The sequence below is a fragment of the Calliopsis andreniformis genome, unplaced genomic scaffold, assembly GCF_051401765.1.
Source record: "Calliopsis andreniformis isolate RMS-2024a unplaced genomic scaffold, iyCalAndr_principal scaffold0001, whole genome shotgun sequence".
Lineage (NCBI taxonomy): Eukaryota > Metazoa > Arthropoda > Insecta > Hymenoptera > Andrenidae > Calliopsis > Calliopsis andreniformis.
Window position 1 is genome coordinate 39,686,203 of NW_027480422.1, and position 14,331 is coordinate 39,700,533.

General features: G+C 37.7%; 2 protein-coding genes across 5 annotated transcripts in view; one reads left to right on the forward strand and one right to left on the reverse strand.

Annotated features, from left to right (window-relative positions):
* The first annotated feature begins 1,290 nt into the window (after positions 1-1,290).
* Positions 1,291-8,002, forward strand: LOC143186462 (uncharacterized). The gene is made up of 12 exons (XM_076390138.1): positions 1,291-1,296; positions 1,348-1,488; positions 1,556-1,639; positions 1,674-2,790; positions 2,822-3,101; positions 3,183-3,574; positions 3,628-7,012; positions 7,094-7,189; positions 7,253-7,402; positions 7,451-7,660; positions 7,729-7,839; positions 7,885-8,002. The coding sequence occupies exons 1-12, from the start codon at positions 1,291-1,293 to the stop codon at positions 8,000-8,002; spliced, it is 6,090 nt and encodes a 2,029-aa protein (XP_076246253.1).
* Positions 8,003-11,107: 3,105 nt separating this feature from the next.
* The window catches only part of Grip91 (gamma-tubulin complex component 3), a 146,473-nt gene continuing 143,249 nt past the window's right edge, over positions 11,108-14,331 (reverse strand). For all 4 annotated transcript variants that reach the window (XM_076390188.1, XM_076390187.1, XM_076390185.1 and 1 more), the window contains one exon: positions 11,108-11,537. In XM_076390188.1, coding sequence (XP_076246303.1) covers positions 11,361-11,537 — 177 coding nt within the window. In that variant the 3' untranslated portion in view covers positions 11,108-11,360. The remainder of the gene's footprint in view (positions 11,538-14,331) is intronic.

Here is a 14,331-nt window from a genome sequence, read left to right on the forward strand (position 1 = left end):
TAAGTGAAAATAAAATACAACAAAGTTCTGTTTCTGTTAAAAATGAAGAATTAGATGAAACCAAAGGTTCAAGTAGTTTAAGTAATGAGAAAGTTCAACGTCCCTCTAAAAAAAAGTTTTCAATAGTAAGTACTTTAGTGATAAGTATGTAAATTTTATATACGCAAATTATTGTGATGCAACTGCACCGGAGACAATCAAGGAAGCGATTGAGTCTCATGAATCAGAAAATTGGAAAAAAGCTATGAAATCTGAGATAGAAAGTATTGAAAAAACAAAATTTGGAAACTAGATGAAAGGCCTATAAATAAAAAGGTAATTAATTTAAAGTGGGTTTATAAAAATAAAAATGATAACACTTATAAGGCTAGATTAATTGCGAGAGGTTTCCAACAAAAGAATAAGTTAGAAAATGTTTATTCGCCAGTAGTTAAAATGCAAACTTTAAAGGTGTTACTTTCTTATTATTGTCAATATAGTTTACTTACTGAGCAAATGGATGTTGAGATAGCGTTCTTAAATGGAAAAATTATCTCCGAAGTTTATGTAGAACAACCAGAAGGTCACAATAATGGTACTGAACAAGTCTATAAATTGATAAAAGCTCTATACAGTTTAAGAGAAAGTTCAAAGTCATTGTCCAGAGACGAGTTGCAATGCGTGCACATGGTGAGATGAGTCATAGGTTTTTCCGGGTTTCCCTTTCAAAATTCTGCGTTGTCGTATTCTTAAGTCTTCATTTTAAGGAATTTCCGGTGTTCAGTATTGTCATCGTCGTTCCGCCGAATTTCGGTATTGTCCAGCAGCTCGACCAGCGCGTTTATTACTTCGGGGAGAATAGGCCTGCTGTTTCACAACTTGTTGTAAACTCTTTTGAGAAAGTTTTGTCCGGAACGGGCGGAAGTATTGACCATTTGCCGATTCTCGCGCTTAAACCGTGCCGGTAAAACGGAACCGGAAGGAACACAACTGACCAATAGAAAAAAGGAAAGGCAGCTTAAGCCAATACAGAAATAGAGATTTCCCGCACCTATTCTCAACCAATGGTGGTTGTGATAACCATCCCCATCAGACTCAACGGAGCTTTCTTGGAAAGACGGAACGCGAAGACCAGCAGATATCGTTTTGAACATCAACCAAGAAAAAGACTTCCGTGAATTCGCATAGCGCTCGACGAACCCTTCGTCTCAATTCACGAAATTATTCCTTTTATTTTAAACGCAAACTGGAAACTTTGTTAACTTTAAATATAAGTGTTGAATTGTTAATGTCATTTGAATCTTAAAATATATGTTTGTTAGTCATAAAATTCATAATTATAATCTTTATTTCGGGAAATCGAAGTAGAGTCCCGCGGAATGTTTATTAGAGCAACCGAAACGTCCGTGTCAAAACAGTTTGGTCCTTCGAGCCGGATTCAGTGACATTTGGACAATACAAACGAAATCAATCAACATACTGGTGCCTATCAGTTTAAAATCCAAGAAGGTAGAACATCGGATCGACCCATTCAACGAAGCGGATATCTGAGGCTCTCGTGACACTGAACATCCAGGAAGCATCGCTGCGACAGGGACCAGCCTTGATCCAGAGCGCAGCATTCTTCGCCCAGAACCGCAGCCAGAACTTTAACTTCGTGGCCGATTCTAAGGACATCCTTGTCTCGACAAAAGGTAGGCTCGCCTGTATCGCCAATTTCCTTTGTCTCCTATTCCACGATGACGAACAAATCATCTGACGATTCTGCTTCCCAATCAATCGTTCAGGGAATTAACATTCATACTTTGCGACGCAAACGCGGTCATGTAATCGGTCAAATTAACACCTTCGCTAAATTCTTAGATTCGTGCGAGAGATTAGAAACGCGAAACATTCCACTGATTGAAACGCATTTGAACGGTTTACAAGATATTTGGAAAAGATTTGACGAAATCCAATTCGATATAGAAGAGTTAGACGATTCTGAAATACAGCGCCGATACGAAATTCAAAATCATTATTATGAAGTAATTACACGAGCGAAAGTAATGATCGATAGAACCCCTGCGAGCGTTTCAATCCGAAGAAATACATCTGATTCGAATACACCTTCAGGATTAACGCCGATAGCTATCAAATTACCACAGATGCGTTTGCCGACTTTCGATGGAAGCATTGAAAAATGGTCATCATTCTTTGACATTTTTACTTCGGTTATTCATAATAACGAGGATTTATCCGCTGTGCAAAAATTGCAATATTTGCGCTCCACTTTGACCGGTCAAGCCGCCGCCAGCATCGAATCTTTAAGCACAACTGAAGCGAATTATGCCACCGCAATCGAACTGTTAAAAGAGAAATATGACAACACGCGTAAAATTCTTTTGCAACACTGTAACGCGATCCGTGAATATCCAAAACTGGCGAAGGATACACCTGAAGCAATAGGAAAGCTCGTTGATACTATCCAACAACATTTGCGATCATTGCAAAATCTAGGCGAAAACATTGATGCCTGGGACAGCATGCTAAATTCCATAATATTATCCAAAATAGGTTCTGATACTGCGTGGCATTGGGAACTTAGTTTAAAGGACAAAAAAATGCCTTCATGTAAAATTCTTCTGGAATTTCTCGAGAAACGAGCGGATTGTGGCCAATCGCCTTCTTTAAAATCAAACTTTGCTACGGAAAGGCAAATAGAAAATCGAAATTTTAAAAATCGTCCTCAACGCAATCAAGTCTTTGTCACGGGAAAAATTCAATCTTCGGAACAAAATCCGAAACATGTTTATAACCTTTCCGAAACATGTTTATAAATCCGAAACATGTTTATAATCAGCTAGCACCTTTGTAAAGCCATCGACATGTCCAATTTGTAATGAACAACATAGCATTTGGAGTTGCGAAACGTTTCACAATCAATCTGTAAAAGATCGCATAACGACTGTTAAAAAATCAGCTTTATGCACTAATTGTTTGAGAAAAGGACATCTCCCGGAATCTTGTAGAGGAGGTTCTTGTCGCATATGTTCCAAACGTCATCATACGTTATTGCACAATCCAGAACAGTCAAAGGGTAATTTTAGAGATAAGACTGCAACGACTAATTTAATACCAAAGTCTGAACCCTTTGAGGGTCAACCATCAACTTCTAGTTGACTAAAGCATTCTGAGATTCCGAATAAACAATTCCAAAATAGCTTTATCATTAATTCAATCACTAACGAACTTCTTGTAACAGCTCAAGTTAACATCTTAAATAATAATAATCAATCAATTTGTTGCCGAGCATTAATTGACACTTGTGCAACAACAAATTTCATAACGGAATCCCTCGCGAAAAAACTTGAAATTCCAAGTCAAAGATGTTCGATCTCTGTCGGAGTTCTCAACTCGATATCTACTGTCTCTAAACATACAATAACAGCGACAATTCAGTCAAAGAATAGTGATTATCAAAGATCTCTTACCTTTCTCACTATCCCGAGTATAACTTCATTTATACCGGATCAACCAATTAATCGCGAAATGATTAGAATTCCAAAAAATTTAAGACTAGCTGATCCCGATTTTCATAAGCCAGCACGATTTAGCCAGTCGATTTACTGTTAGGCGCTGGTGTTGCATTGTCGTTATTATGCGTAGGACAAATCAATTTGTCCCTTCCAAAGGATCCAGATTTATATTTGCAAAAAACGAGACTTGGATGGGTTATTGGGGGGAGTGTGCCCACATCGATTACATCTAAAAATGCGTTTTGTAATGCTACAAATACACTTCCATTAGATCTGACTCGTTTCTGGGAAATTGAAGAAGTTTCTAAAGACTCACCTCGTACTTATTCGGATGAGTTATGCGAAAACCACTTTCGAACTCATGTTACGCGCAATGACGAAGGCAGATACGTTGTTGCTCTACCTTTTAACGAACAATCTTCACGTCTCGGTGAATCGAAAACTCAAGCGCTAAAACGTTTTATGTCTTTGGAACGTAAATTGTCTCGCGACGCATTATTGAATCAAGAATACCGTAGAGTAATGCAAGAGTATTTAGATTTCGGTCATATGTCAGAAGCTAGCGATATCTTAAATGACGGTTATTACCTGCCCCACCACGGGGTGATCAAAGTCAGCAGTCAAACCACAAAACTTCGAGTAGTCTTTGATGCGTCTGCAACAACTACTTCCGGTATCTCGCTTAACGATACCTTATACATTGGTCCAAAAATTCAAGATGACCTCATTTATGTACTATTAAGATTTCGATGCCATAAATTTGTAATCACCGGCGATATTGAAAAAATGTATAGACAATTCCTCGTTCGTCCGGAAGACAGAAGATTTCAACGCATTCTCTGGAGAGATGATTCAGGCCAGCTGAAAACTTATGAATTGAACACGGTCACTTTCGGCCTATCCGCAGCACCTTTCTTAGCAATCCGTTGCCTCAAACAATTGGCGTTAGATGAAGGTCATAATTATCCTCACGCTTCTCAAATTTTATTACGAGATTTTTATGTCGACGACGTTCTCACTGGTGCTTCAACTATCCAAGAAACAATACAACTGCGTAACGGACTCTCAAATTTATTGAAATCAGCGGGATTAAATATTCGACAATGGGCATCGAATGACAAACAATTGCTGCAAGGGTTACCGGAACAAGATATCAACAAAAATCTACACCTTGGAGAATCCTCTGTTCTGAAAACATTGGGTGTAATCTGGAATTCAGTTGATGATTCTATAACGTACAAAATTAAAACTTCCATGTCTCCTTTAACGGTGACCAAACGTTCCATTAGCTCGGAAATCGCAAAGATTTATGACCCATTGGGTCTGCTTGGACCTGTCATCATCGTTGCGAAGATTTTACTACAGAAGCTTTGGACTTTAAAGGTTGATTGGGACGAATCATTGCCGATGGATATTCACACTGAGTGGATGCAATTTTACACTCAGTTACCACTATTAAATAATACAGTTTTCCAAAGAAGAGCATTAGATACATCATCAAACCACATCGAGATTCATGGATTCTGCGATGCCAGTAACAAAGCTTATGGAGCCTGTGTATATTTGCGTTACATCAATGCAAGCTGTCATGCGTCTGTGGAGCTTCTTTTAGCGAAATCTAAAGTCGCACCTTTGAAAACGCAGACAATTCCACGACTTGAATTATGTGGAGCGTTATTACTATCAAATCTAATAACCATAGTAAAAGATGCACTTAATATCAAAGTCAACCGCACCATACTCTGGACGGACTCCATGATCGTCTTGCATTGGATAAATACATCTCCACATATTTTGAAAACATTCGTAGCTAATAGGATATCAGAAATCCAATGCAAAACCCAGGATTCCAATTGGCGTTACGTTCCCACAAAGGACAATCCTGCCGACCATATTTCAAGAGGACAATCTCCGAAGGAATTCTTAAGGCCATCCACCTGGCACCATGGACCCGATTGGCTTAAACAAGATGAGTCTTTCTGGCCAATAAATACGTTATCTTCGCTGAACAACATTCCAGAACGAAAAGCTGCGATTTGTCTCACTACAACTTCTGTGGACACATCCCTTTTGGATAATTATTCTTCTTGGGGCAAAATGCAACGAGTCGTGGCATTCTGTTTTCGATGGAAACGTAATAATATAAACAAAGGAAGTCTTAGTGCAGCAGAGTTGAAAGAGGCCCACGATGTACTCATCAAACTGATGCAACGACTGCATTTTGCAGACGAATTACGGTGTCTCACCAAAGACAGTAATTCCGTCATAAAAGGCAAACTACAACGCCTAAACCCTTTCATCGACAAGAATGGTATTCTACGCGTCGGAGGTCGATTAGAACATTCGTTTTTACCATTCGCCCAAAAACATCCTATTATTGTGCCGAAATGTAGGGCAACCGCACTCATAATTGAAAATGAGCACCGGGGCCACCTTCACGCAGGTGTACAAGCCACCCTGTACGCAGTTAGGAGACGATACTGGCCCATTGACGGCCGAAGTCAGGTATGGAAAGCCATAAAGGACTGTGTTCGCTGCTGTCGAGCCAACCCTCCACCTGTGGACTACATCATGGGAAACCTGCCTGAAGCCAGAATCATTGAAGCTCGCCCATTCACCAACGTAGGAGTAGATTATTGCGGACCATTTTTTATAAAGGAGCGCCGATATAAAAATCGAACCCGCGTAAAGGTTTATGTAGCGGTTTTTGTTTGTTTTGCAGTTAAGGCAATACATTTAGAATTAGTAAGTGACCTTACCAGCGAAGCGTTTATTGCGGCCCTTCGACGATTCATTGCGAGACGCGGATTTTGTGCAAACCTGTACTCCGATAATGGTACAAATTTTGTGGGAGCAAACAATGATTTGATGGAATTGCGTAAGCTTTTGCGATCTGATGATCATCACGACAAAGTTAAATCATTTTTAGCAGAGCGGAATATTCAATGGCATTTTATTCCTCCTTTATCACCGCATTTCGGAGGTCTTTGGGAAGCGGCTGTAAAGTCGTTCAAATACCACTTAAAACGCGTCGCAGGTATTGAATTATTTACATTTGAGGATTTTAATACTCTAATCATAGAAATAGAATCTATTCTAAATTCCCGTCCACTTACTCCTATTCCTTCAGACCCAAACGATCTTCTTGCACTCACTCCAGGCCATTTCCTTATTGGTGATACACTAACGAGCTTACGAGAGAGAGATTTTAGCGACACCCCGTCCAATCGTCTCTCCAATTGGCAACACATTCAGAAGTTAAAACAGCACTTCTGGATCAGATGGCATAAGGAGTACTTGAACGAGTTAAATAGCCGCAGTAAATGGACCAGCGGCACACATCCAATCAAGGAGGGCACCATCGTTCTTCTCAGGGAAGATAATACGCCATCGATGCAGTGGCCTCTTGGTCGAGTCATCAAGGTGCAACCAGGATCGGACGGTATCATTCGAGCCGTCACTGTAAAAACAGCCACGAATACACTAGATCGGAACGTAAAGCGCTTGGTTCCCCTGCTCAATCAGGATTAACAACGAAAACCTTTTGTTTATATAGCGAACTGAATCATTTTTTAATTACTCATTTATCTTATAAGTTTTCGATACATATATACATGCACAAATAATTTAGATGCATATATATATTCACGATTAATCTTTATATTTACATTTAATCATACCATACTTCAGTTGTTATTCCTATTATCGTATAAGTATTAATGTTCAACTTGTTTGTTTTTGATATTCACTTTAAGCTACATACTTATCTTCCTCATTTTTATATTTATTACCGTAAACAAATTGATTAAGTTAGTTGTGTATTCAGTGTTGATCGGACCCTCTCAACGGGGGGAGTATGTCCAGAGACGAGTTGCAATGCGTGCACATGGTGAGATGAGTCATAGGTTTTTCCGGGTTTCCCTTTCAAAATTCTGCGTTGTCGTATTCTTAAGTCTTCATTTTAAGGAATTTCCGGTGTTCAGTATTGTCATCGTCGTTCCGCCGAATTTCGGTATTGTCCAGCAGCTCGACCAGCGCGTTTATTACTTCGGGGAGAATAGGCCTGCTGTTTTACAACTTGTTGTAAACTCTTTTGAGAAAGTTTTGTCCGGAACGGGCGGAAGTATTGACCATTTGCCGATTCTCGCGCTTAAACCGTGCCGGTAAAACGGAACCGGAAGGAACACAACTGACCAATAGAAAAAAGGAAAGGCAGCTTAAGCCAATACAGAAATAGAGATTTCCCGCACCTATTCTCAACCAATGGTGGTTGTGATAACCATCCCCATCAGACTCAACGGAGCTTTCTTGGAAAGACGGAACGCGAAGACCAGCAGATATCGTTTTGAACATCAACCAAGAAAAAGACTTCCGTGAATTCGCATAGCGCTCGACGAACCCTTCGTCTCAATTCACGAAATTATTCCTTTTATTTTAAACGCAAACTGGAAACTTTGTTAACTTTAAATATAAGTGTTGAATTGTTAATGTCATTTGAATCTTAAAATATATGTTTGTTAGTCATAAAATTCATAATTATAATCTTTATTTCGGGAAATCGAAGTAGAGTCCCGCGGAATGTTTATTAGTGCAACCGAAACGTCCGTGTCAAAACAGTCATGGTATGAATGTTTCAATAAATTTATGAAAAATTTAGGCTTTGAGCGAAGTAAATATCACTATCGTCTGTATGTTAGAAGAAGTAACACATATACAGTATATATATTACTATTCGTTGACGATCTATTAATATGTTGTGAAGATCAAAAAATCATAAATGATATTAAGTTAAAACTGTCAAATTGGTTGTTCAACGTGAGAGATATGGGTGAAGTGAAAAATTATATAGGTATAAACATTGAATATAATACTGAAAAGAATATTATGACCTTGGATCAAAGAAAATACATTGAATCTTTAGTAGACAAATATCAACTAGAAAGTGCGAAGTTGTATAATGTAAGCAGTAAACATTCAGTGGATATCAATTTGAACAAAATTGACTTTTTCGCAAAATGTCACTAAATTTCTCGATCCGGACCACTGTGCGGTGCCACAGACCGCACCAGTTGCCAGAACCACCAAGGAAAGCGATGCAAGAAAAAAGACGAGGAGTAGGAGAAAGGTGGATCGGCGCCTCACCAGCACACGGCCGGCGACGACCCCAGTGCAGGACCAGAGGCCCTCAGCTCCCGACCACAACCCACCACCCACAACCCTGACGGAAATGACGTGGACGGCTACAGGTGTCGCCATAGAGACATCCATGCGTCTCCTCCAGGCGCACCCAGGTTTGGATGCACAGGCGAATAAGTAAGTTCAATTGAATTTTGTTTGGTTGAATTAGTACGAAACGCCGTGGGTGAGTTACGCTCAATTGAACTTCACTTGCAGCATTTTTGCGCTCTCTCTTAGTCGCACTTAGAAAAGTTTAATCTTTCAAGTTTCGCGATCCGAGTTCTATTCGTCAAGAAACTTCCTATACTCCTTTTTGCACGGACCGTGCAAGGGGGCGGTATGTTTAACAGCGGGAATATATTGAGTCTTTGTCTCGTCTGCGAAAACCGATGTTTGTTAACGTACGTGACCGATCGAAGTTTGCCTTCGGTAGGAGATTCAGTTGCACTAACAACAAACACGGTACATTCGGCGTATGACTTGTTTCTCAGCTATTACATTTATTAAAGAGAGATAGAGTGAAAACCTTAGCGCATTAGACACTGACAGACTATAATAAGAGAGCGCCGCATAAAGGCTTTTCGGATGCTCCGCACTTTCGCCGAGACACTCGAGCAAACGAGGCAGTCTTGCATCATTCACTCGAGAGCTAGCAAGAAATTCAGCGATATTAGAAAAACCTAACGAGTTCAATAAGTTTGGTCACCAGACTCTTGAAATTTCTACGCTTTCTATAGCTGAAAGTCTGTTTATTGCGACTCATAAGTTACTCTGCTCGATTAACACGTAGTACACGCGCGATGGAGTACCGAGAACGCGGGTTTGTGATATTTTAGGTGACTTACTGCACTCTTGGAATCAGTGGACTTCCTGATTCTCTAAGTTTGCTATTCGTCAGCGGAGCAACCATAGACCATTCGTTGGTTGAACCCAGATAGACGACACAAAATACAGAGAGTTAACGTAAGAGTCACCTCTGCGTTATCTGTAATGTGCCACCACGTTTAGAAGCAGCCCATGTGTGACGAATAAATGCACACGTTGTGGTGAACGGCGCCTGGTAGAGTCTCTAGCCGTCATCAACCATCAAGACTTGCCTTTACTAGTTATAGTGCGTTTCATGCTCACGAAACTTAGCGCAAGCCGGGATTCGTACGAGGCAGACCTTATGGTAAGGTGCATCAAACGTAGAAAGGAGCACTCCTCCTGTCTGTACGTTCGCCTACCGACGATTTGTTCAGTGCGAAGAGGCGTCGGTAATACAGTTCACTGCACTACCTTAGCGTTACAGCAAGGTACTGCTCTCCCCTCCACATAGACTCGTCTTTGAAGGCTGGAGTCGGGAGAATACAGTCCAGCGCGAATTATTTGCCAGCTAACCGGTGCAGTTTCGCCATTCTATTTAAAAGAGAAAAATGACTTAAATCGTTTTTTCCCCCAATTCTGAAATGCTAGTGACGTATAACAAGTCAACAGAAAAATCCAATCACATGTCATGATGGCTAAACCAAAATTATATAAAAAAATATCAAATTTAACATAAATTTTTAATGTCGAATATTGTTCGCGCAACATTCTCTATAATTTTCCTTTATTCTAGAACACATTACGTTTAATTAGAAAAAAAATCATCCCTCTATCTCATTTTTGTCAAAAGTTCTACGATTTGACACAAACCTGATCAGTTTTTCCCATTGTGCACCACCAAGCAATCACCCCCTTTTTAACCAAAGTTCTCCACTACACTTACCTCTACTCCGAAATAATGTTAATTCCCACTGGTAGATACTTGTCGACCAGATTTGCCAGTGGTCTTCGTTTTCATTGTTCAGCCTTTTTGCATGCTATCTTGCCAATGTTCTAACTTCCGAATAAAGACACTAATTTTCTAATTGAATAATTTACACAAATAACACGTGACTATTTTTTAAATTTACTATACAACTAATGTAAGATAATTTTCATTAAGCAAATCTAGTCTTTATGTCTATGTTATGTATTTAATAAATAATTTTCTCTACTTAACTTTTTCTCTACTCTAAACTACTTAAAAGCATCCTTTTTTGAGTTATGTCACTTTTGAAATACACGTGACGTGATGTTTGCTAAAGTTGGGTTACCGACTCTTATTGCTAAAAAAGCTTATTCAATAATTAATTTTTAAAGAAGTATTGAACAGTAAATAAATAATGATTTAATAATAATGTAAACATGACAATACACAATAAATTAATTATTATGAAAATTTAACCATTTATTCAAAACTTGAATCGATATTACAAAAGCATGTACATTACTATCGTCTTTTACATAATTATTATATTACTTGACAAATTGTATACAAGTTAAAAATATTAAACTTTTAATTTTATAGACAAAGAATACACCTTCTTATGATGTACTTAAAAAGAAATTAAAACTACTACTTACTTTTGCACCTTCAAATTTGTAAAAAATCACTAGATATTGGTCTTTATAATTCTCAATACAATCTATGTAACATCAAATATTTTATTGTTGAGTATTCTACGCTTTAATGTAGGAAAGTTAAGGAACGTAAAAAAGTATCTATGAAACTTACATGATAATATTAAAATACGTTGAATTATAACAGAAATTATCACTTTACGGCTTTCATCATTCCATGTAATATAATTTAATTTTGTGAACTTAAATTAATACTTATCACTTACAGCTAAGAAAGGTTTGATCACTTTGTCTACGATGAAGATATGTCAATGGCACCACAAGACGACTGTCTTTACTTTTGTAATATTCATTAAAGTCTAATCGGACACTCAGTAACTGCAGTGAAACATCTTCAGCAGATGCAAGCATTATGAGAAACTTCTTCACTCGATCCTGTAAAAAAATTGTCATATAGTTTCTTTTTATAAAACTGTACTATCTGACGTATTAATTACTTTGTTAGAATTAAAACAAGTTGTTATAGGTTTTTAAACACTTAAGTGAAGTAAGATAATTGAACATTTTTTAAATAAACAATTATCATAATTATTTACTTTATTTATTTTATAATATTTTTATTTGATAGATAAGAAATTTTATACTTGTGAAGAGCATCAGTAGCATCAAAATATAAAATTTCAGCTTTGGGAATTGATTTATTCGGAAAATTCAGATAATCATACGTAACATATATTCGATAGTGTCAAATGCTGCGTTCGACCATTACTACAACAATGTACTAACGTGATCGATGTAATCCGATTTTTCGCCGAGAGAAATGTTTACAAAAACAGACAGGTATAGTAATATAGTCACGATATTTCAATATTTTCGTGACTCAGAATGAAAGACCAATCAGACTTGGTTTGGACTAGGTTTTTTGAAGAAGATCAAACATTTTGGGTGTCCTAAAGTACAATTTATGTATGTTCCGAAAAAATAAATTACCAAAGCAGAAATTTTATATCTTAAGCCCACCATTTTTCTACATGACATCAAGATTATTTATATTTGTACAGGAAAAAGTATTCTACTAGTACCTCAGATCTAATAGTTGGAATATGAACAGTTAAACGGCAGAATTGCAAAAAAAATTACAAACAACTTACATGTTACGACATTTAACTAGACCACAACACGTGCTAATGAACTTGAACTGTTCAGCAAATTTCTTACCGAGAGATAAAGGTGGCCCCCCCATTCACCAACTGTAGGCTATCGGGAGGTGAAAGACGGGGGGGGGGGCTCTCTCTCTCTCTCTCTCTCTCTCTTCGGCAATAAATTTACTGACTATGCTGAAACTGTTGGACGTAACAAACAAAAGAAGAGGTTACGAGACAGTAGTCCCACGATAAATGTGACACCGTTGAGTCCGAAATCATTTATCGTACAAGCGCTACGTTCTTCGTATTTTACTGACAGCGGCTACCAACGAACATAAAAAGAAACATTGAAACATAAAGGAAAAGGGACTGAAAGTTAATGCATTGACTCAGTATACGAATAGACTTTATGTCTTATGGGGTTTCGTGTCCACAGTCAAACTGCAGTACCGACTTTGAAATTCCAAGGTGTTTCTAGCGTCCTTCGCTCATGAATAACGATCAGTTGATGAGGTGATCATTCGAGTAGTATTAGTTGGGAAAGAGACCGTAGGGTTTATAAATGTGCGTGACTTGTCTCTAGCAGGGAGCGAGGAAATAAGCAATCGTTAGGTTTTGGTAGAAGAATTGCGCTTGTCACGTTTCACACTACGGCTTGATTCAACCTTGCTTTTCGTAAAGTATACAATTTAGACGGTATGATACGAATGATTAAAAATGATCTGAATTTTGTTGTATAAGGGGGTAATATAAGGGGTTCATTTGTCCATATTTATCATTAATTATGTAAAAAATGGGCTACTTTTGGGAATTTTATGAAATTGGTATATGTTGTAGAACTCAACTCAACAATCTGAACAACTTTTCTATACATGCAACTGCCGGTCGGCCTTAGTTTCTGAAGTATTAACAATAAACCTTACTTACATTTATAAATAAAATTTTTTGCATATATTTCGAAAAATCAAGCTGAGGGACGGTAATATGTATAGGAAAACGTTACTTGAAATTGTGTCCTTGACAGCATATTTCAAAGTTCTTGAAATCGGTGAGATGGTTCTATTCCTCCATGATTACCATACATTTAAGAAAGTTAGAGACTTTCGATAAGTAGAAGTGAACATTTACCTTAATGACCTCAGACCGAAGGATGTTTCGGGATTCCTCGCCCGACGATATCGCGCGGTAAGCCCCGCAAGAGAATTTAGGGACTCGTAGGCGAAGATTTATGACTTTGTCACAAAAGATCAACTGTGTTATTATACGTTGTATCGTTACGAGAGTAACAAAATTTTCCAAATCTTTTTTCCATATAAGTTCTTCATAAATCATTCAAATTATAATTGTGTTTCGTATCATTTTCAATGGAAAAACATAAGAAATCGATTGGTGGTATTCGCGTCAATATCGAATAAGAAATGTAAAAGTTCACACGTTCGATTATTAAGACCTAGTGCTATCGTCTTCTTAGGGATATTCCTTTTCTCGAACATAGAAACCCTTGAGCAGGTCAAGCGATTACATATGAAATTAGTACCTATACTCACTTAGCTACGAGCAGGCCCTGTGCTTTTTACTTTTACATATTGCAATGATTAAAGAAAAATTTGTAAAGGTATAAAATAATATTTGATAGTAATCGGTTCGCCACGGCGGGTGTACAGAAATGTGACCACATATAAGAACATTATGGTAGCGGTATTAACCCTTCCGATCTGACATCAGTACAGCATCAGAAGGGTTAAATTAAGCTCATATATATTACATACAGTGGGTGTAAAAAGTATTCATACAGCGAGTAACTTCAAACTAAACTTTGTATAAGTCAGTCTATTTATAAAATTTTATAAAACGGAGTTGGTACATATTTTTATAGATGTCTAAAATGAATTTCATAAAACAAACTACTTAGATATTCGAATCATTTTCGAAAAAATTCAACAAAATTCCATTCTAGGCAAAAATAGTCGAGTAAACAGTATTCGTACAGTAGCTATTTTTTAAACATAAAGAAAGAATTAATATTTTGTAGGATTTCTTTTTGCTTATATAATGGCCTCACACCTCTTTGGCATTGAATTAAC

Coding starts and splice junctions, on each gene's coding strand:
- LOC143186462 (XM_076390138.1), top strand. Junction 7,403..7,450: donor CATGGTGAGATGAGTCATAG/GTTTTTCCGGGT, acceptor CGTATTCTTAAG/TCTTCATTTTAAGGAATTTC. Junction 7,661..7,728: donor CTCGCGCTTAAACCGTGCCG/GTAAAACGGAAC, acceptor AAGCCAATACAG/AAATAGAGATTTCCCGCACC.